Here is a 22731-nt window from a genome sequence, read left to right on the forward strand (position 1 = left end):
CTTCCCCCCTCCAAACTCCTTCCCTTACACCTTCTCCCCACTGACACCTACATCTCCAGTTACCATCATCTCCCCCATTACCTTCTCCTCCCCCGTAGTCGCTGCCTCCTCCCAACACCTTCATTCTCCTCCCAATCTCACCCCTGACACATTTGATCCCCCCACCAACCTCATCCCACCCGACACCATTGTTCCGCACCCCCCAAACACCCGACACCTCTTCATCTCCGGGTAGATCCTAGACATTCCTCTCCCCACCCCCCCAGTACATCTTCCTCTTCCAAACACAGCTGGGCCTTCTCTCCACCCCGACCATCATCCCTCAACAGTATCTTTCCACCTTCTGTGGGCTGCTTTGCGGTGCAGCCATGTCCATGAGAATCCACCCAGCATGCCATGGACATTCCCCCACGGTCCTGTTGCTGTCGGGCTCCAATATCTTCTGCTCCTCAGATGTGAGCAAAGCCCTGGCGGTAAGTCTTGAATTCTGCATGTCACACCTGTCAAGACGTGTTCTGCACCAACATGGCTTCCCGCCTACATGGACAGACGATCCAGCATGTGGAGGGCGGGGTGGGGGGGGGGGAAACGATTCTGGCTGGCTGGCCTTTAATGATACACAGATGTATTACAATGAAGTTCCCAACATCCGATGATGGGAAACGCGGCCTGCCATTGACAGGCTGAGCGGACACTTGCAAACTGGTTTCACAATGTTGTGAAACTGATTTTTGGCCTTCTTGCCGTATTGTCCGCTCACGCTGCCGAACACACCCGACGCCAGCAGACACGGAAAATTCCGCCCTAAATCTCAGAGGCCCAGAAATGAAACAGTGAAACTGCGGATTATCATTCCTGCAGATAAACTGTTCCTGAAAGATTTTAAATTTAACTTTTTTTCCTGCATTCCTTTACTTACACAATCTCAGGATAAGGGTCCGATCATTTTGGACTGAGATGAGGAAAAAATACTTCACTCAAAGGGTTGTGAATCTTTGGAATTCTCTACCCCAGAGGGTTGTGGATGCTCCAATGCTCCATCATTGAATACATTTAAGGCTGGGATAGGCAGATTTTTGGTCTCTCAGGGAACTAAGCGATATGGGGTGCGGACAGGAAAATTGAGTTAAATTCCAAGGTCAGCCATGATTGTATTGAATGTCGGAGTAGGCTCGATGGGCCATATGGTCTACTCCTGCTCCTGTTTCTTGTGTTCTTATGTTTCTGGCACTTAGTTTTTGATTATTCCACTCTCTTTCTTTTCCTCTCTTTATTTCGCTTTCTGTATCTAATTTGACTTGAATTCAGTCTATATCCTGCTCTATCATGCACTCTGTTTCTTTCTCATAGAATCATACAATACAGAAGGTCATCTTTGATCCACTGTGCTTGTGTCGGCTCTCTGAAAGAACACCAATCAGCCTCACTCCCCTTCTCTTTCCGTATAGCCATGCGCTTCTTTTCCCTTTTTTAAGTAGAGATTCAATTTCCTTTCTTAAGTTACTTTCCAATCTACCCTTAATTTTCAATGGTTAAGGAATTAGGCCATCAGACCCGGCATTCACAATGGCCCAGATGCCCCATTATCAGCTTGCATGAATAATACACTCCGAGTTTAAAAATCTAAATTACTAGCCATAAGATGTCCCACTTCAGCAATTTCTGGGCCACTATTACCCTAATTGTCCTTTAATGGATATTTGTCAAATGTCCCCCACAAATTGTTCTACTGCACTGTATTATCAGTGCCCCGCCTCCCTTTCTTCAAAACACAAAAATTGCAAAGAATCCTGTGCCTTTTTGGGGAAGTTGCCAATGTTAACAATCCCAATCCTCACTTTTTTTTCTCCTTACAATCTTTGGTCCTTTCATTCCCAATGTAATTTCACATCCCAAAAGCGGATCTCACTTGGCAATCAGCCTGACATATATCAAAGATAAGTATTATTCTCAGTATTATTCAGTATTATTCTCAGGTAACAAGAGAAGTTAATCCTAGGTAAAATTTCCTTCTGAATAAACTTTGCAACACAAGGCTAAGATGTGTGACACCAGCATTGATTAGTCCATAGTCTTAAAGTTTTCAATCTCACCAACTGTAATAAATGAACAATGTCAAGTGGTAAGTTGTCACAAAAACTGGAGCATGTTTTCAGCATGCGTATGAAAAGAGTTGACGTTGACCACTCTGTTTTTAAAAGTTTTGAAACAAATCAGATTACAATGTAAAAATATAAATAAAATGTGGAGACGCGTGCTCTGCAGCTGCAACATATTTGCTGTTTTGTGAACATTTTTTTGGGAGGGGGGAATCAAACACAACAATGAAGGAGATTGTCCTTAAAAATAAGTTCTTCAATGGGTAGCACAAGGCAGGAAAAAACTTTTGAGGTTATTTAATGGGGGCCAAGAGTATGGGAGCTCTGCACACAGTAGACCAGGACAAATAAACTACTGCTAGTAATCACTTCATTGAAGAAGATGGGATAAAAACGGATGGAACAATGCAAAGTAAGTCTTGCAATGTAGTCAAAAGTATGAAAAAAAAAGCTGCTTTAAGCAGGACTTGCAACTAAAGATTTTTTCATATCACTGTAAGATTCACTGCACGCCATTGCTGGTGTGATATTTGTGAAAAAAACCTCAAATACTCTTAATTTGGATATATTAATCAATTTAGCTGAAAGGTCAGGGACATAACAAGCTGGCTAAATGTCATCAGCTTTTTATTGAATGGACATTTTGCAAAAGGCAACAGTTGATAACACACATTATATTTGACAACCATTAAATAAGACTTACACAGGCCCACAAATAGGGCCTGTGTATGTTAATTCTTGTCAAGAAGCCTTAAGAGTATCAATCACTAATGAGTCTCTTAGTCTTGCTATTGATTTAACACTGCAGGCATTAACATGATCTTGATTTTTTGCACAGTATTGAGGCAGTCTGAGATCATTAGCGTATTCTTTTACCTGACATTAACCATTAAGCTAAGTAACTCTTCACATACGGTTCAGAGAACTTGCTGGCTTGCAAATTAACACTGTAGAAGTGGGAAACACTAATAACAACTAGGGGACACCGTCAGTGCTTGCCTGATTGCCAAATGAATGCAAACTGACTCCAAGTTAGCATCAAAGCTATTTCTTTTAGTGGCCACCACTCTGGATAGCAGAGAGGGGGATGATACTGGATTTCCCAGACGTCTTGTTATTACTGAAGAGCGTGTGTCATCTCATCAGACCAGAATGTGCCATTTACCAGGAAAACACATTGAACTGTACAATGTGCAATTTTTCATTTTGATTAGCGGTATTTCCGTAAGTACTAAGCTTCCAGTAAGCTCCAATTTCCCCAAGGGCTCTCGCTTAGCTGTGTACAATATTTGCAAGTGATGCAGATAGGAAAAATATTTTTCATGTCAAACCGTCTTGATAAGAGATGTTTATACAGGACATTATCTTGAAAAAGTTGAGTGTTCTTCTTAGTTCTTAAAAATAAATAATTCTCCTGGGGAAGAAATTCCTCAGTGCCTCATTTATAACAACACTGAGCTGGAACTTGCTGGAGTGGAACATTTTATGCTGTAGACTTAGTTAATTAGACTATTTCCTGCACCCTTCAGCTCAAAAATTACTTCCACCAAAACTTGCTGCAAGAGCAATAAAAAAAATTATGACAGGAAGTTTAAAAATTCACATTTTTAATATCTCTAATAATAATTCAGTACTTGATGAACTGAGGGGCCACAAGCTAAATTGTTCACTTTTTGCACTAGAGAGGCTAATTGGCAGTCATAAACTTAGCAAGTTTCAACAGATCACTTATGAGGTGTAACTTTCTATAGGCCATTTAATGGGCAATTAATGTGCAAACCAGCAAGTTTTTTAAAACTAATGCGGAAGCTAAGAGAGAGATAGTGTTTGTGTGAAGTAAATGGTGAAGCAGCATAAATTAATGAACAAGTTCTGGAAGATTGTCAAGTCATGCCATACTTCTTAATCCTCTGAATTTGTGAGCCATTTTGTATGTTAACAGTGGTGTGTCACTTGTTATTTTTCATCAGTTTCTGGACCATAGTGAATGCGTTTATGAAGAATTGGCGCCTGATTTTGCAGCACTACATTACACTGCTGGTCAATATTTATCCCTCAATGAACCCCAGATTATCCAGTCATTATTGCATCACTGTTTGTGGGACTTGGTGATTCACAAATGAACTGCTGCATTTCCTATGTTCGTGCTTATTAATTCATTAGCTGTAAAACACTTTGAAGTCATGAAATATATGTTCACAATTCATAAATACAAGTACATTCCTTCTTTTGGCACACAGGGAAATGTTTCTCTACACCCCAGTGCAATATAAAACGTCCAATAATGTCTGAAACAATCTCCACACAAGCAATCTCTAATTGGAACCGACCAACAAAATACTTAGTGTTCCTGTATTTGTTTATTTTTAACCAGTTATTACCCAACTTAAGATGAGTTTGTGCTACTGAAGCGGGCTCCTGATTTTGGCCAGCTGTCTGCAACCTGAAAACATTTGTAACACAATTCGCAAAGACTGAAGGCCAGGAAGAAGTAGTAAAAACAGAGCTTCCTGGCTGTTGGCCAAATCCCAGTAAATGGTGATGACAGTGAGCTACAGAAGACCCACACTGTAAGCGACTACCACTAGCATAGGTCATGATTTTTAAAAAAGCTCACACCACATTGTGTATACCATCATAACTAATATGATGGCTGTTTGAAATATGAAATTTAATTGTCTACATGTAAGTGGAGGCACTTGTTTGCAATTTATCATTAAGAAATTGAAGCATGGAGGTTAAGAATATTCTAAACGTGCATTTTTAAGTAAAACTAAATTGACAAGCGCTGACTTCTGGATTTATAACTGATGATTTTTTAAAAAGAAATATGCTGGTGCTAAATATTCAAACTGAAGTAATAAATTTGCGGTCACAGTAATGAGTCGAGTAACTCCATCTTCCTCCTCAACTCTCGTCACCTCACTGCCAAATTGCAATATACTTGATTATCTCTCAGCTGATAGATTACTTTGCAATGGTACAACTCATCACCAATAATGCTCAGATAGGTGCTTTGCAAAAATATCATGCTGAAATGGCTGTTGGAAGATGGCAATCATTTGCCCCTTAAATCAGAGGTGCAATAATCAATTACAGTTTGGTTGTCTCCTTTGAGTCACATGTATCAAAATTACAGTGCAAAAATCAATAAACTGTTAATAACACTGCAAGGGTTTGCAACACTTTGGTAACCACTTGTTCTGCCAGCCCTCTCAACCCTTATTAAAATAGGATCAATAATGGGAATTCAAAGCATTTTTGAAGTCTCATTATTAATCCCTTTATTACCCTGCAGTGATAAATCTTGCATTAAGGTTCTGTCGTATTGGTTCAAATGACTGTGTTCTTGCACGACTGAATTATGATCTCTTTACTTATCACTTAAAACAATGTATGCTGGTTGTGATGTTTCCTTGCAAACTCTGCAGAGAAGCTAAATAAATAAAAGGCATTTTTAGCTCTTCTCCCTGCAGTACACCCAAAAAGGAATGTACATAGTTGAGTTTTAACTTGGAGCTCATTGAACTAGGACATCTTGCAACCATTTCGGAGAATGATCAGTTCTGAAAAAAATTTAATTCCCTGTTCTTAAAATTATTCTTAATAATTCCTCCCCCTGCCATTTTTGGATTCCTAATTCCACACAGCATGCAGACTAACCTCTGCACACTAATTGTGTAGAAAGACACTTCCAGGCCAATGGCTTTGACTTAACCGTTGGCGGGAACAATAAGCCTTATCCATGGGCAGGAGCTGGCAAGCTTTTCTATAGGTGGAGGGCTTTTATACATGGGAAGCCCCAGACAGCTTTATCCTTAAAGCAGCAGCATTCTAAACAGATGGAAATAGTCAAGAAAGAAAATTTTAAAAAGATAGAACCTTTAAACAACCACAGAACATCTCAAAGTGCTTTAGAGCAAATTAAATACCCTTGAAATGAACTCACTGTTGTGTTGGAGGAATAGGCTGTTGGCCTCATCAATGACCTGGAACACCAATTGAGATAAAGGAATGACAAATTTGTCTTTGTATAGTGCCTTTTACAGTCTCAGGATATGGTGGGCACTAAATTTGCACTGTTGGCCGATGTGCCAGTTTTCCATCACCCATGGACCACTTTTTTGGGGCGAGAAAGGGGGCAGAAGGGCTAGCCATCCACAAGCAGCAGGCAGCCAATTAAGGTGAGTAATGGCCTATTAAATCCAATTAACAGAGGCAGACTGGAATTTTTCAGTCAGCTTGTAGGCCCCCTACCTACAGTGTCGGAATCTAGGCCAGCTGCCACTGCAGGCAGCCTCTGGCAGACCAGGGGGCTAGTTCTTCAAGCAGACTTTGAGGCCCTTTCCACCTGCTACAGGTGCATGCTGCCTTGGGAAGGGTTTCCCCCTCCACCTTGGTGCCCAGGCAGCTGTGTCCATTTTTAATTTAAATGTTACCAAGAGGGCACCTTAAGTTTGAGATGCCATCTCTCTCTCTCTCTCTCTGACCTGCAACAGCAGGCTGCAGCAATTACTTTGCTAGAGAGCATCCTATTGGCCTCAAGCTTTGAGAGCCAAGCCTGCTTTTCTGAATTGGGCTGCATGTCGTCTGGCCAGTAATTGACCAATTCAGGGGAAATCGCTGCCAGGTGACTGTTTCCCCACACAGTGCCAGGTCCAAACTCCCACTTGAGCCTGACATTGGGGTCCTGACCCAAAACCCAAAATCCATCCAGCCCCTGATGCCTGGAACAATAATTAGGAGAGCCAGAAGTAGGTTTTGAAACATCTAATGGTGAAACCAGGAACAAATTCACAGGACAAAATAGTGTAGTGTGGCTGCAGCCAGCAGCTCTCTCTATGGGAAATATATGTAAAGGAAAGATATCTTTTGAATGCCACTGCAAAGAAAGGAAGTGGGGGTGGTGGGGAGGAGGAGAAGAGGAAAGGCAAAAGAGAAGTGGGGCAGGAGGGATGAGAAGGAGCATTCACTAACCCCTCTATTGTGAAAGATTCCGTGTCTTGTTCCATCACCATAAGTAACCAGTAAATTTTGCCATTTTAGTTGTGGTATTGGTGATCTGGGCTGAGGAAAAGCCGTTTCTGTACTTTAGACTGAATAGTTCCACCAGGTTTGAATCACAAAACTAATAAATGATTGCCACTTTATTTAATTCTACTCGGTTCTTGGTGAGCGTTTTATGTTCTTAGAATATACAACACCTGTGTCTACATCTGTCTGACAGCGTGTAACGGTTAAACTGCCACAGCAAGATACTCAAAAAAAATGGGAACTCTACAGTATATAATAATTTTTTAACGAAACTAAGTAAGTGATCTCAAGCCCTATGTGAACAATGTTAATTGTATTGAAATTGCCTATTGTTCTTACACGCTAGAATGACTTTTTGTCAGACTGACAGAGAAGAAGCATTTCACATTACAAAAGCTCCGAAAAGTCAAGCAAATAAATCCAGGTCATGAAATCAAACTCTCAATAACAAATGAGAGACCTTGACTGCTTGTAGGTGTCCCAGATTAGATATGTGTAAGAATATGGCAGCGATACCTACATTCAATCACTTACTCCATTACCATTACCCTGCAACATCAGAATCACCTAGGAGGATCAGAAATAAAAATTGCTACAGTATATCAAGAATAAGAGACATGACCATCGATTCACAGTGGAAACTTTACCCCTGGGCAGTTTGTTGTCAAACGGCAAATAGAGAACACTATTCTTTTTAAACATTATAAACATTCATGTACTTTTGTAGCTATTTTCCCGTATATACCAATGAAGGAACACTGATTTTGCCTTTCAGCTTAAAATACTAGCCCATGTCCAACTGCTTTATCAATGAAACTATTTGCTCTCACACATCATAGGCTGTTTTTGAGTCGTCAATACTTTTGGGTCTGTGCCAGTTCTTCTGAAACTGTTGGTCAGGCTTTGCTCATTGTCTAGGCTGGCTTTTATGGGAGAAATCAATGTTTTAAAAAAGAAAAAAATAGTACACAATGCAGATTAAGAAGCTGATACTTTTGATTAGTTTCTGGCATTTTTGACACCACCCCTATTGCCGCTCCTGAGAAGATGACGGTGGAACTTTTACTTGAACTGCTGGGGCAGAATTTTTCCGTCAGCAAGCAGGGGGCAGGAATCGCACGCCAATGCATAAAATGATGTGGGGTGACGTCGGATGTTACTCCCGACGTCACCCCGCATCATTTACATTTTAAGGTCGATGGGCGCGCAGCCGACCCTGGCGGGCTTCAGAAAAAACATGAAACCTCATCTACTGGTGGGATAAAGCTTCATGAGGGTTTTAGAATTTTAATGAAAGGTTGCAATAAAAGTTATGGACATGTCCCAACTCATGTGACAATATCACATGAGGGGACATGGCAGGAAAAGTTTTTAAACTCCTTTATTAAAAGTTTCAAAATGGAGCCAATCTCCCTGAGGCAGCACTTAAGACTCAGGGAGATCTGTGCGCTCTTCCGCATACATGCGCGAAAGAGCGCACTCCCGGCTGAGGGAATCCCCCCTTCCTGGCGGATGTCACGTTGGGCAGGCCTTAACTGGCCCGCCCATGTAAAATGGTGGCGCTCCCCGCCCAGAGGCGCCGATTGGGAGCCCGCCCACTCGCTCCCACCCTTCCCCCACAAGAGGGGGAAAGTTTTTCCCCTGATGTCCACCGAGTAAGGATGTTCTTCACTAATGTTACATGGGCTGTTTCAGGTTTCCTTTCCCCCAGCAGTGGCTCTTGGTGCTGATTCCAACAACTCTTTAATGGCATGATGGAAATCAACGATCAGGTTAAATGAAGAATCATATTCTATCATTGTTTACCACAGGGCACTGAAATTGCAGTGTGCTAATCATTGCTTTGCACTTCATTCTTATCATTTACATCAACTACAATGTATTTTGGGGAGCCAAGGAGATGTGCGCCTCTGATGCTTTTATGAGACCTTGTATTTAGAAGAGTGACCTTAAGCCCTTCACTTGGCAACAACATCTTTTTGATACCAGTAACCTCACATTAATTGGTGGACAATAGAAGAGGCATTCTCTAAAAGACAAGAAGCAGTATAAACAATCATCAGTGCCTCTTGCTAACAACCTTCTGGACAGATGCATATCTGTAAAATGAGTCATTTAACTTAAAACTCTAAGGACAACAAGCTGCAATTTATTTGAATGGGGAGTTCTTTCACCACCATTCCGTAATTATAATTAAGTGTTAGAATTAGTTACGTTAATCTATTGGAAGAATATCAAAAATAAATTTCTGGGGTGCAGTGGTCTGGCAAAATGCAAATTGAGTGTTGCTAAACAGGTTACAATGGGTAACTTGATGCCACTGCTGATAACTGAGAGGAGATTCATACACCATTAATTTTCCAAATATGATTCCTCTTGTTTCTTGTGGTTAGGATATACCCAGGCACTTTTTATAAAAGAGGCAGAAAATGCTTTGGATGGTGAACTGGGTCCAGGTTTTGAAGATCAGCTCGGGTTTAGGCAGAGTGACAAAGTTGAATGCTATTGTGTTGAGCTTGAACAGTCAGCTGGAAAACAAAATGGGAGCTGGGGTGGGGGGAAGGGTTTCTAAAGAGACCCAAAATGGTCAGCTCTCCAGTTTCCCCTTTACATAGGAGGAGACCATTTAGCCCATTGAGCCTGCTCCAACATTCAATATAATCATGGCTGATCATTTAATTATATGCCTTTTTCCCCACACTATCCCCATATCCCTTTATGTCACTGGTATTTAGAAATCTGTCAACCTCTGCTTTAAACATACTCAATGACTGTGTTTCCATAGTCCTTAGGGTACAGAATTCCAAAGATTCACAGCACTCTGAGTAAAAAAAAAAATCTCCTCATCTCAGTCCTAAGTGGCTTCCCCCTTATTTTGAAATGTTTTCCCCTGGTTCTAGACTCCTCAACCAAGGGAAACACCTTACCTGTATCTATCCTGTCTATCTCTTCAAGTATTTTTTAGGTTTCAATGAGATCACCTCTCATTCTTCAAAATTCGAGAGAGATCAGGCCTAGTTTCCCCAATCTCTCTTCAAAGGAAAGTCCTGCTATACCAGGAACAAAACCCTTGTTGCACTCCCTCTATGGCAATAATATCATTCTCAAGTGTGGTCTAACCAAGGTTCTATACAATTGAAGCAAGACTTCACTACACCTGTACTCAAATCCTCTTGCAATAAAGGCTAACATAACATTAGCCTTCCTAACTGCTTGCTGCACCTGCAGATTAACTTTCAGTGACTTATTGACGAGGACACCCAGGTCCCTTTGTACATCAGCACTTTCTAATCTCTTACCATTTAAGAACATACGAACAAGGGACAGAAATGGGCCATTCATCCCCTCGAGCCTGCTCTGCCATTTAATAAGATCATGGCTGATCTGATAGTAACCTCAAATCTGCATCCCACCTACACCCGATAACCTATCACCCACTTGCTTACCAAGAATCTATCCACCTCTGCCTTAAAAATAATCAAAGACACTGCTTCCACGGCCTTTTCAGGAAGAGAGTTCAAAAGACTCAGGCACTCAGAAAAAAATTTGCCTCATCGCCATTTTAAATGGGCCACCCCTTATTTTTAAACAGTGACCCCTAGTTCTTGATTCTCCCACAAGAGGAAACATCCTCTCCACATCCACTGTGTCAAGACCCCTCAGGATCTTATATGTTTCAATGAAATCACCTCTTAATCTTCTAAACTCCAGCAGATACAAGCCTAGCCTGTCCAACCCTTCCTCATAAGACAACCAACCCATTCCATTAGCCTGGTAAACCTTCTATGAACTGCTTCTATCGCATTTACATCCGTCCTTAAATAAGGTGACCAATACTGTACACAGTACTCTAGATGGGGTCTCACTAGTGCTCTGTATAACTGAAGCATAACCTCCCTGCTTGTGTATTCAATTCCCCTCACAATAAATGATAACATTCTATTAGCTTTATTACCTGCTGTACCTGCATACTAGCCTTTTGCGACTCATGCACTAAGATCTCTCTCCATCTCAGAGCTCTTCAACCTCTCACCATTTAAATAGTATGCTTCTCATTGATTATTCCTGCAAAAATGGACAATTTCAAACTTTCCCACATTATACTCCATTAGTCAGATCTTTGCCCACTCACTTTATCTATGTATTTTTGTAGCCTCCTATGTCCTCATAAAAACGTTCCTACCTATTTCTGTGTCATCAGCAAATTTAGCAACCATCCCTTCATCCAAGTCATTTATATGAATTGTAAACAGTTGAGGTTCCAGCACTGATCCCTGTGGCACACCACATCTTGCCAACCTGAAAAAGATCTATTTACGCCTACTCTCTGCTTCCTGTTAGCCAGCCAATCTTCTCTCCATGCCAATATGTTACCCCCATACCATGAGCTTTTCTTTTCCACAATAACCTTGATGTGTCACTTTATCAAATGCCTTGTGGAAATCTACCAGAACATCCACCAGTTCCCCCTTATCCACAGCACATGTTACTTCCTCAAAGAATTCCAATAAGTTGGTTAAACATGATTTCCCTTTCACAAAACAATGTTGACTCTGCCTGATTACCTTGAATTTATCCACGGGCCCTGCTATAGCTCCTTTAATAATAGCTTCTAACATTTTCCCTATGACAGATGTTAAGATAACTGGCCTGTAGGTTCCCACTTTCTGTCTCCCTCCCTTTTTGAATAATGGAGTTACATTTGCTATCTTCCAATCTAATGGGCCTTCCACAACTATGGGGAGTTTCGGAAAATTAAAACCAATGCATCAACCACCTCACTCGCCACTTATTTTAAGACCCTAGGATGAAATCGATCAGGGCCCAAGCACTTGTCAGCACATCCGCCCCTCCTATTAAAGTAGAAACCTCGCATTTTTCCACATTATATTCCATTTGCCATGTTCTTACCCACTCACTAAATCTGTCCAAATCCTGTTGTAGCTGCTTTGCATCTTCCTCAACACACATTCACACCATGCTTTGTGTCATCTGCAAACTTGGAAATATTACAAAAAGTCCCCACATACAAATCATTGATATATATTGTGAACAGCTGGGGCCCCAAGTACTGACCCTTGCGGTACCCAACTAGTCACAGCCTGCCAACGTGAGAATAACCTGTTTATTCCTACTCTGCTTTCTGCCTGCTAACCCATCCTTAATCCATGCCAGTATATTACTTCCTATCCCATGTGCTTTAATTTTGCTAACCAATCTCCTGTGGGGGAGTTTATCAAAAGCCTTCTGAAAATCCAAGTATACTGCACCCACCAACTCCACTTTATCAATTCTATTAGTAACATCCTGAAAAAAACTCCAACAGGTTCGTCAAGCATGATTTCCCATTCCTAAATCCATGCTGACTTTGCCCACTTAGATCATTATTATCCAAGTGTCCATTTATCACATCATTTATAATGGATTCTTGCATTTCCCCGACTACTAATGTAAGGCTAACAGGCCTGTAGTTTCCTGTTTTCTCTCTCTCTCCCTTCTTAAATAATGGGGTGACACTTGTTACCTTCCAATCTGCAGAAACCATTCCAGGACCTATAGAATTCTGAAAGATTGTCACCAATGCATCCATTATCTCCACAGGTACCTCTTTCAACACTCTTGGATGTAGAATATCCGGTCCCAGGAACTTATCAACCTTCAGTCCCATTAATTTCTCTAATGCAACCTTCTTACTAATACTAATTTCCTTCAATTTCTCATTCTCCCTAGTCCTTTCGATTTTGAATTCTGGGAGATTTCTTGTATCTTCCTCAGTGAAGACAGACACAAAGTAATCATTTAGCTTCTCTACCATTTCTCTATCCCCCATTATAAATTTTCCTGACTCTGCCTGTAATGGTCCCACATTTGTCTTAACCAAACGTTTCTTTTTTTACATACCTATTGAGGCTTTTACAGTCCATTTTTATATTTTTTGCTGATTTACATTCATTTTCAATTCTCCCTTTCTTTATTAATTTCTTGGTCATCCTTTGCTATATTCTAAAATACTCCCAATCTTCAGGTTTACTCCTATTCCTGACAAATTTATAGTCCTTTTCTTTTAATCTCATACAATCCTTAACTTCCTTTGTTAGCCATGGTTGACTGACTTTTCTTTAGTTCTTTGTGTCTTGAAGGAATGTATAGTTGCTGTAAACTACGTAATAATTCTTTAAAGACTACCCATTGCCTATGTACCATAACAGCTTTTAATGTTTTTTTCCCCAATCCACCTCAGCCAATTTGCCCCTCATACCTTCATAATATTCCTTGTTCAAATTTAACACCCTGGCTTCAGATTAAACTACCTCGCTTTCAAACATAATGTAAGATTCTCTCACATTATGATCACTCATCCCTAAAAGTTATTTTACAACAAGATTATTAATTAGCTCTTTTTTATTACATAATACTAGATCTAAAATAGCCTGTTCTGTAGTCGGTTCCTCAACATACTGCTCTAGAAAACCATCTCTAACACACTCCAGAACTCATCTACCACAGCATTAGTACTCATCAGTCTATATGCAGATTAAACTCACTCATGATTATTGTATTACCCATGCTACATGCTTCTCTAATCTCCTGATTAATACCATGCCCCACACTACCACTACTGTTTGATGGCCTATAAACAACTCCTACCAAAGTTTGTTGCCCCATACTGTTTCTTAGCTCCATCCAGATTCCACATTTTGTTCATCTTGTCTTACAAATGTACTGACCCATCCCTTACTATCAGTGCAACATCATCTCCTTTACTTTTAGCCTGTCCTTCCTAAATGTGGAATATCCCTGACTTTTAGTTTCCCAGTCTTGGTCACCCTGTTGCCATGTTCATGTAATGGCAATTAGATCATACCCATTTACCTCTATTTGTGCCCTTAAATCATCGACCTTGTTGTGAATATTGCATGCATTCAGGTAAAGTGATCTTAACTTTGTCTTTCTGACATAATTCCATATTCTAGGCTTAGTTGATGCTCGCCTTTGCTTCACCTGCCTTCTAATTTCACTTGCTACTTATCTACTTCCCATTACCAGCTTTACTTCCTTCCAATTTCAGCTACCCCCTCAGGTTCCCAGTCCCATGACAAGTTAGTTTAAACTCTCCCCAATAGCACTGGTAAAACTCTCTGCAATTTATTAGTTCCAGTCCTGTTAAGGTGTAACCCATCCATCTTGTACAGGTCCTACCTGCCCCAGAATCAGTCCCAGTTCCAATGCCTCAAAAATCTCATGCCCTCCCTCCTACACCAGTTCTCCAGCCACATATTCAATTGGATCAATCCTCCTATTCCGATGCTCACGAGCACTTGGCACTGGAAGTAATCCTGAGATTACAGGTCCTGCTTTTTAATTTTCCTTCTAATTCTCTGAAATCTGCTTTCAGGACCTCATCCCTCTTCCTATCTATGTCATTGGTACCATTGTGGTCCACAACCTCTGGCTGTTCACCCTCCCCCCAAAAGGATATTGTGCAGACACTCTGTGATATTCTTGACCCTTGCAATAGGGAGGCAACACACCATCCTGGAGTCACGTTTACTGCCGCAGAAATGCCTGTCTGATCCCCTAACTATTGAATCCCCTATCACTATTGCTCTTCCATTCTTCTTCCTTCCCTCCTGTGCAGCTAAGCCACTCATGGTGCCACAGACTTGGCTCTGGCTGCACTCCCCTAAGGAACCATCGCCCTCACCAGTATCCAAAATGGAAAATCACTAGCAAGCAAGATAGACTCAGGGGATGCCTGTGCTACCTGCCTTTTTATCTTAGACTGCCTGGTGGTCAACCATCCCCTCTCTGCCTGCACGCTCGTAACCTACAGCACCTCCCTAAATGTGCTATCCACGTAATTCTCTGCCTCACGGATGCACAACAGTGACTCCAGCCGCCGCTCGAGTTCTGAAACCCAGAGCTCAAGCTTCAGCAGCCGGTGACATTCCCTGCAGATGTGTTTGTCCAGGACACATGACACGTCCATGACTTCCCACGTACCGCAGGATATACATTCATCTCGGCCGAGCTGACCTACCACGCCGTAACTTTAAATACTATTATTACAATTAGAATAAATAGAATACCTTACCAGTTACTCACCAATCAGCTTCTTACCCTGTACCAAAGTAACAGCCAGCTACTGGAGGCTGAAGACAGGTAGAAAAAGAAAGGAGCACCTCCCTCACCGAGTTCCCACTTTGCATTCTCAGTGCAGGCAAAGCAGCATTGAGGAAGGCCTTTTTTTAGAGCTGGAATAAAACTTCACTTCTCTTAACTTATTAAGGAGCCATTTTTAGTTAATTGCTAAATTAAAGAAAAAAACTTGAATTTAGATAGAAATTAACCTTTAAAACTCTCTTACTCACTAGCTCTCAGTGCAAATCAAAACTGCACTGAGGAAGGCCTCTTTCTAGGCTCCATGAAAAAAACGGATTCAAGCCTCTGAAAACCAGTTTAAGCTAACTACCTAATTAACTAGCTGCAGCTGCTCTCAGAGAGCGTGTATATCCTTGTTTTAAGGATGGAATAAAACTTCACTTCTCTTAACGTAAGGAGTAATTTTTAGATAATTGCTAAATTAAAGGAAAAATCTGGACTTTTGATAGAAATTAACCCTTAAAACTCTCACCCACCAGCTCTCAGTGTGAGCCCAAAAAGGATAGGCTGTGACATTGGCAGTTTCTTGCAAACAGTACTGTGGAGTCAGCAGAAGAAAAATACTTAGCTTTCAGTTAGCCCCTTTCATGCCCCTTTAAGGATCACTGGTTAAGCTGCAGAAGGAACTGATGAAAATGGAGCAGAGCGCAATTTTGAGCACAAGTAATTAAACAGGCATTAGGCCCCTCATTCACATATGTAGAGGACATAATGCCTGTTTATGGCCATTTGAAAATTGCCTGCATCATTATGACATTGGACATCATTTTCCCACTCCACTTTTCTGCCTCGCACCTAAAGGGAGTTGGCTCATGCTTGGTTTTCATTCCACAGGCTCCAGTCAAACTCACCAATGTGGTTGCTGTTTTAGCGTGACGTTAAACCAGCTATTTTACCTCAGAAGGCATCGAAGGTACCTAAGATCTTAAAACCATTGAGCATCCACACACAAATGCTTTCCAGCAGGGGTCATGGGATCACAACTAACCCAGGAGTGCAGGGACCAAGTGTGGTGCCCCTATTTCTGACCCAGCTGGGCCCATTAATCCCACCATGGACCAGGGATCAGAGATGGGACTACCCTAGTCTGCACAGCCCAGCTACCTAATAGACAGCCTATGCTCACCAACTTAAACCACTGGGGGAACAATAGCTATCTTCCATGTAGTGCCACTGTGGATTATGATGGATTCCTTTGACAGCAGCTAACGAATAGCTTTAGAGGTAAGGAATAAGAGGCTGTGGAAAATAAAATAATCAATTTGCCCTTTTACATTAAGTCAGCCATTTATCATCAGCATCTGCTGTCACTGTTTGGTAGAAATTATTGGCATTTTTTTATTGATTAAACAGTAGGCTTTTAGCAGAATCTCTCCTGGAATCTTATCGTTGATTTGGTTTAAGTCACATTTCATACAGCCTTGCAATCTGCACTGGACAGAGAGAATCAGCAACCACCGGATGGCGTCCATACCAAACGCAACTTGAAAATATAAAAATCGAATCCAACACATTTTGTGATCCATCATCATGTCATGGGTTTTACTTAATCATGTCTAAAAAAAATAGCTAAAGGTTAAGCAGGAGTGTATTTTACAAGCAGGTAATGTTAGCAAAAGAAAAATGAAACGTTTCTCAACCTCACCATTTATATAGAAATTAATATGGTATCTATCGGAAAAGCTTTATCAGACTTGGGATGGGCAAGTCAATGGATATAACGCTTTACTGCCTGAAAGAATGGGGAGACATTCATTTTAGAGGCTAAGGTACAGGCAATATAATGGATGACAATTGCGGCCATTGTCTGAGTTCTATGGTTCTCTAGCCCAAAGGCCATGGGCAGGATTTTCGGGTTGTTTTCGGGTGGGCGGGTCCAGGAGCGGCTGGAACTGGCCCGCCGCCCGCGATCAGCCCCCGACCGCAATTTCACGCTGGCTGGCCAATTAACAGCCAGCCAGCATGAAACGCACGCTGAAAGGATTGGCGCTGCCGGGGTGGGGGAGTGAGGAGAGCGAGCGCTGAAGTCTGTGCAGGTGTGGGAGAGTGCGCCATGAAAGCCTCAGGCAGCTGAAGAATTTTAAAAACAAAAATAAAGAATTTAAAATCCCAGAAAAAAATTTCACACATAGGACTCACTCACCTCTGAACATATGAATAATAAAAATTCCACCGAAACAATTTTTTTTGTTAATTAATCTCAGAAACCTCATCCCACCTGTGGATGAGGTTTCCTCAAAAATGCAAAGGCCGCCTGGCCGATTCACCCACCCGCCAACCTTATAGTTGGACAGACAGTGAAAAACCACTCTTAATTAATACTTTCAAGGCCTTAATAGGCCTCTTAATTGTCGAATAGCTGCGCTGCTGACTCTCGCGCGTGCCCGCCAACCGAAATATCGCGTGAGTGCGGCGATGACATTGGGATGCTCGCCCGACTTCATCGCACGCTAATTTACGCCCGATCGGATCAGGTGAGCGCCCGCCTGTGGGATGTAAAATTCTGCCCTGTGACTTAAAAGAGGGATGAAAAGATGCTGTGAATCACACCATTGTGGATCAATAATAGAAACCTTCCTTTCCTTCAAGCCAGGATTACCACAGTCACTGCTGTTTCATCTACCCACTCTCAAAAAGCTGCCATTTTAAGCACTGACTAATTTTTTTATGGGTCAGTATGTGAGATTTGGAGGACTTATTGATTAGCTTCTATAGCTAGTCATTATCTGCTGTCCAAGGAATCCATGCATGGCATTGGCACTGCAGAGAAGGTGGGATTTGTGCTCCCAATGGGTTAATTGGTAGGCACTGGCTGCCTCATAGGAAACTAGTCTGTGCAGACTATACTGGTCCCAAGTTTGATCTCTGGTCCATGTCGATATTAGTGGACTCAGCTGGGGAAGAAATAGCAGCACCACGAATAGCCTCTGCCCTCCTGAGCTGGTTGCAATCCAATAACTGTGACTGTGTATAAATGTGGCTCGAAGTTACTGATCCAAAACGGTAATCAAGTTTTGGCAATTGGATTCAGACCACATTGTGAGGTAATCTCAAACTGCTCTGGCTTCACAACAACTGTTCTAGAGTTACAAACACCAGAGAATACTTAACTATTCAATCACATATTAATTGTGTCTTTCTCAGAAAAATAGAAACTGGTGACACTTGACCTGTAAGCAGTTCCGACAGGAAGGATGTTAAGATACAGACAGCGTGTGGCCGGACACAAAGCAGAGCTACAAGCAGAGGCACTGGAGGGTGAAAGTCCAGAGGCAGACAGATACAAAAAGAACAAGGGAATTATTTTGAGGAGAAGAAGAAAATAACTAAGGAAGAGATAGTTTTTTTCTGTTGACAGAAAAGGATTCAGAAGCTCTTGGAAACACTGTGCAAGGTGGCCAAAATGTTCTAAAACCGAGAAAGTTGTGTGAATTGCTCGGAGACACTAAAAAGCTGGATGTTTTCCCAGAAGTGGGAACCAGGGTGTTATTGGTTGGTCAGTTGAAAAGGAACTCTGGAAAGCTGCACCATCAGGACTGTCGTGATCTAACAGTGTGAGAGTTCACAAAAGTTTGCCTTGCTGATGATAATCGTACCCATGGAACTTGAAGGTGAAAGCTGTTGTCGGGTAAGGCTCCTGACCTACACTGCATGAATAAGGAACAGCATGTTGTGGAACTGTGTAGCTATGTGTGCCACACCTGTGCGGGAAGTGATGTGAATGCTTGTGGTTCTGTGAAACTATCTTTGTTCTATTGAGTATTTAAAGCTAAATTTACCCTTTAATTCAAAGTATCATTTTCCTGTTAATTCATGTGTAATTAGCATTGTTTCAGATTCACATTAAAGTAAAAGCTACAAAATTAGAATCTTGTTGGTAACTTTTTCATTTGGGGATGTCACTCAGTAAACTTAGTTATATCTTGGTTTACGGTTCACTGCATGGATTGTAACAGCTCCTTGAATTCTGTGATGACACAACAGGAATAAACCACAGCTACACCCTGAAAAATCATGCCTTGACTGGATAGAATGATTTGAGGATGATTCATCTGTCCCCAAACTGAAAGAAGCAGCAAATTACAGCAATTCAAACACAAACATACTGTGTCATTGATTCAAATATGTGTAAAATTGAGAGCTCTTTTTGAAGTTCAGAGGCAGCCATTTAAATCCATAAAGCGTCTGTAATTTTTTGTCAGGGTTGGGGAGGGGGAGGAAGGTAGGGGTTGTTGGGGGTGGTGGTGGGGCGGGTGGGACTTGCGGGAGCGAGAGGAGAAATTAAAAAGCCTGGAGCTTTTCAAAACATTTCAATTAGGTCTGGTGGCTGTGAAGAGAAGTAATCTGAATAGAGCTTCTCAATGAAAATTAACTAAACAGACAATTCTGTAGTTGCTAAGAACAAAAAAGAACAGTCGCATACATAAAGATACAGGGGTAGAGTTTCTGCTAGATTTTGTGTGTGCAGTTTGGCAATTTGCCAAACCAGTGCAAACGATCGTGGAATATCAAGTACAAAATCCCTTCTGGAAAGCTCCTAAAATTAAGTTTTTTTTTCAAGTGCAAGGGCACCTTTAAAAGTATTGAAATATTAATAAATATTTAATTTACTAATAAACTGACTGTACACCAATAATTTAAAATTGGATTAATCAAAGGTAGTGGGCTGAACACTTTTGATTAAACATGTTTATTTATTTATTTATGATTAAATGTTTTACATCTGAACCAGGTTATCATCCCTAAATATAACAAGGAATTTTGTTCTAACTTTTAAGATTGTGATTATGCAAATAAGTTGAGTGGAAAACTGAACTATAAAATCAATTCAGAAAACTAGCATAATTTTCAGCGCAATTTGTGCTCAGATTAACAATTATGCCCAAAGCCCATGGTCTATGAGGTTACAAAACTTTTATTTCCTTTGCCTGGAGCTAACACCTTCTGTGAATAAATATTACTGTTATTTATTTATATTTTTCATTTACTGTAAAACAAATTTGATTGTCAATTAAAGCCTCAAACAAGATCTAATAGTGTGTCATTCTGTTGAAAGTATGAGGTTGGTGACTAAAGCAAAACAGAAAGATTTTCTGCTTTGCTATCTCACAAGTGTTATTAAATTTATCCAAAAATTATGGCAAATGTGAACACTGTAAGGAGCAAGCAGTCATTTATGAGGGGAATTTGACACAGAAGGCAAAACTAGAGAGAGTAAAAAGTGTAAAGAAACAAGAATGTAATGAAAGGATGCAAAAGTAAGTATTTATCAAGACTTCATCATCAAAAGTATTGCAAACCAAAAAGAAAAAAAAAACTTAACTTTTCACACTGTTGATGGGATTCGACAATACCACAACTGGCAGTAGAAATAATCATTCATTCAGAAAAAGTAAATAACTGTCCTAATTCAATATTCATGTCACAGAAAATGATGGAAAACCACATTAGAAAACTGAACAAACATAAATGGCAACATCCATCATACAGCAAATTGCTCTATGAATTCGATAAATTAGAAATAACAGCTGGCAAATGTTTTCCTAATTTGATTTCTGGATGATACAATCACATCAGCACAATTAAAATATCTTTATCCCTCCATCTTGTGCCTGTAATTGGGTATCTTACCTGACCTCTCCTGTGTCCTCTGTGACTAGGACATCGGTCTTGCAGCTGGCCAATGGCCTGATAGACAGCTCCACCGGAGGCACAACAAAACTTTTGCTGACTGGCAGCCATAAACCTTGACCCAGGCTGTAGGTCGACCTATGAAGAGAAAGAGGCTAAATAAATATACAGGCCAGAAAATTGGACTGGCCTGAAAATGGATGTGAGGATTGTGATGCATGATTATGCAGCACCTGTTTCTTCTGATCCAGGCAGCAGACTGAATTAAATGATTGCAGTGCAGCTGGGCTAAGTGATGTTGAGTGGCTGCAACTCTGAGCTGAGGGTGTAAAATCACGAGAGGCTAGCATGAGTTAAAGCTAGCCTGCACTACATAAAGGGGAGGTACATTGTGACAGGAGGTGGTTCTGGAAGTCATTCTACAACCGATTCTGGCCTGGGAGAGGCAGAAGATTGGCACAACATGGCAGAGAGCCAGCTCCAGGTTTTTCCAGTGCTGCACTGAAGGCCTTGGTACAGGAAGTGAAGAGGAGGAGAGATGTCCTCTATTCACAGCAGGCTAGGACACTCATTAAGCAATCTTTGTGAAGGCAGTGGGACTAGATAGCTGTGGTGGTCATTGCCAGGAGTTTCATCCTGAAGATCTGGATGCAATATTCTCACAGGTGATTAAAGTCAGGGAATCTTTTTGAATGCAGCTTGAAATACTAAAGCTCACCAACTGTGCCACTAGGCTTACACACTGCTCAATGCACCACACTATATTGCTAACTGCTGCAAGGCTCACATCCACACACTGCCAACTATTCAACCACAATGGCCATATTGCCCAAACACAATGTACCAAATTCACTGACACACCTAATCCTCGCTCACATAACCCTCTGCAGATGGTGTAAGGATGCTCTTCTTGCTTTTCCCCCAGGCACCCTTCACCACAACCCTTGTGCCTTTTCCTTTCAGACACCCAAGAACTGCAAAATGACCGGGCAGTGGTGGAAGAGCAAGAGGTGGAGAGCAGGAAGAAAGCAAAGACGAGTCATCATCACTTGCTCTCCCACTTGCAGGCATCAGCTCACATACTGACACTGTGGGGAGAATTTTTGGCTTGCCAACTTAAGGTTGGCGGGCAGGCAAAGAGCCCAGGCAGCCTTCGCATTTTTCATGGAACCTCATCCACAGGCGGGATGAGGTTTCATGAAGGGTTTATAAATTAAATAAATTTTTTCATTAAAGTTCATTGGCATGTCCCAGCTCATGTGACACTGTCACATGAGGGGACATGTCTTAAATTTTCTTTTCTTTAATAAATATTTTAAAACTTAAAATTTATCTCCCTGAGACACCTCTGTGCCTCAGGGAGATTCCTGCGCTTTTTCATGTGCATGCGTGAAAGAGCGTGCTCCTGACTCAGGGAACCCCTCCCCCATCTGCACAGGGAGCGCACAGCGCTTCCGGTCATGTGTCATGCGGGGCAGGCCGATTAAGGCCCGCCCACATAAAATGGCGGCACAGACCCAATTGGGGGCTCCGATCGGGTCCGCGCCCGCCCCTGCACAACTCCCCCCTCCCCCGACAAGGGGGGGGAGGTAATTCTCTCCAGTGTTTACTTTAGAGGACAGCTTAGAGATGGGATCTGCATTTGTTGGGACGCTGGACACTAGTGGCTTCCCGCTAGGGCAGAGGACAAGAGTACCACTGGTGCCAGCTCTACAGAAAGTGAGGTTCTGCTAAAAATGGACATCAATGGGGTGGCCTACAGAAGAAAACCAGTGGGTAAGCAAAAATGAAACGCCTGCCAAAA

General features: G+C 41.6%; 1 protein-coding gene across 6 annotated transcripts in view; it reads right to left on the minus strand.

Moving 5' to 3' along the window:
- astn2 (astrotactin 2) overlaps nucleotides 1-22731 on the minus strand; it is a 1702785-nt gene that overhangs the window by 877972 nt on the left and 802082 nt on the right. For all 6 annotated transcript variants that reach the window (XM_078550334.1, XM_078550333.1, XM_078550331.1 and 3 more), the window contains one exon: nucleotides 20928-21065. In XM_078550334.1, coding sequence (XP_078406460.1) covers nucleotides 20928-21065 — 138 coding nt within the window. The remainder of the gene's footprint in view (nucleotides 1-20927; nucleotides 21066-22731) is intronic.

This window comes from Cetorhinus maximus, chromosome 10 (assembly GCF_964194155.1).
Source record: "Cetorhinus maximus chromosome 10, sCetMax3.hap1.1, whole genome shotgun sequence".
Classification (NCBI taxonomy): Eukaryota; Metazoa; Chordata; class Chondrichthyes; order Lamniformes; family Cetorhinidae; genus Cetorhinus; species Cetorhinus maximus.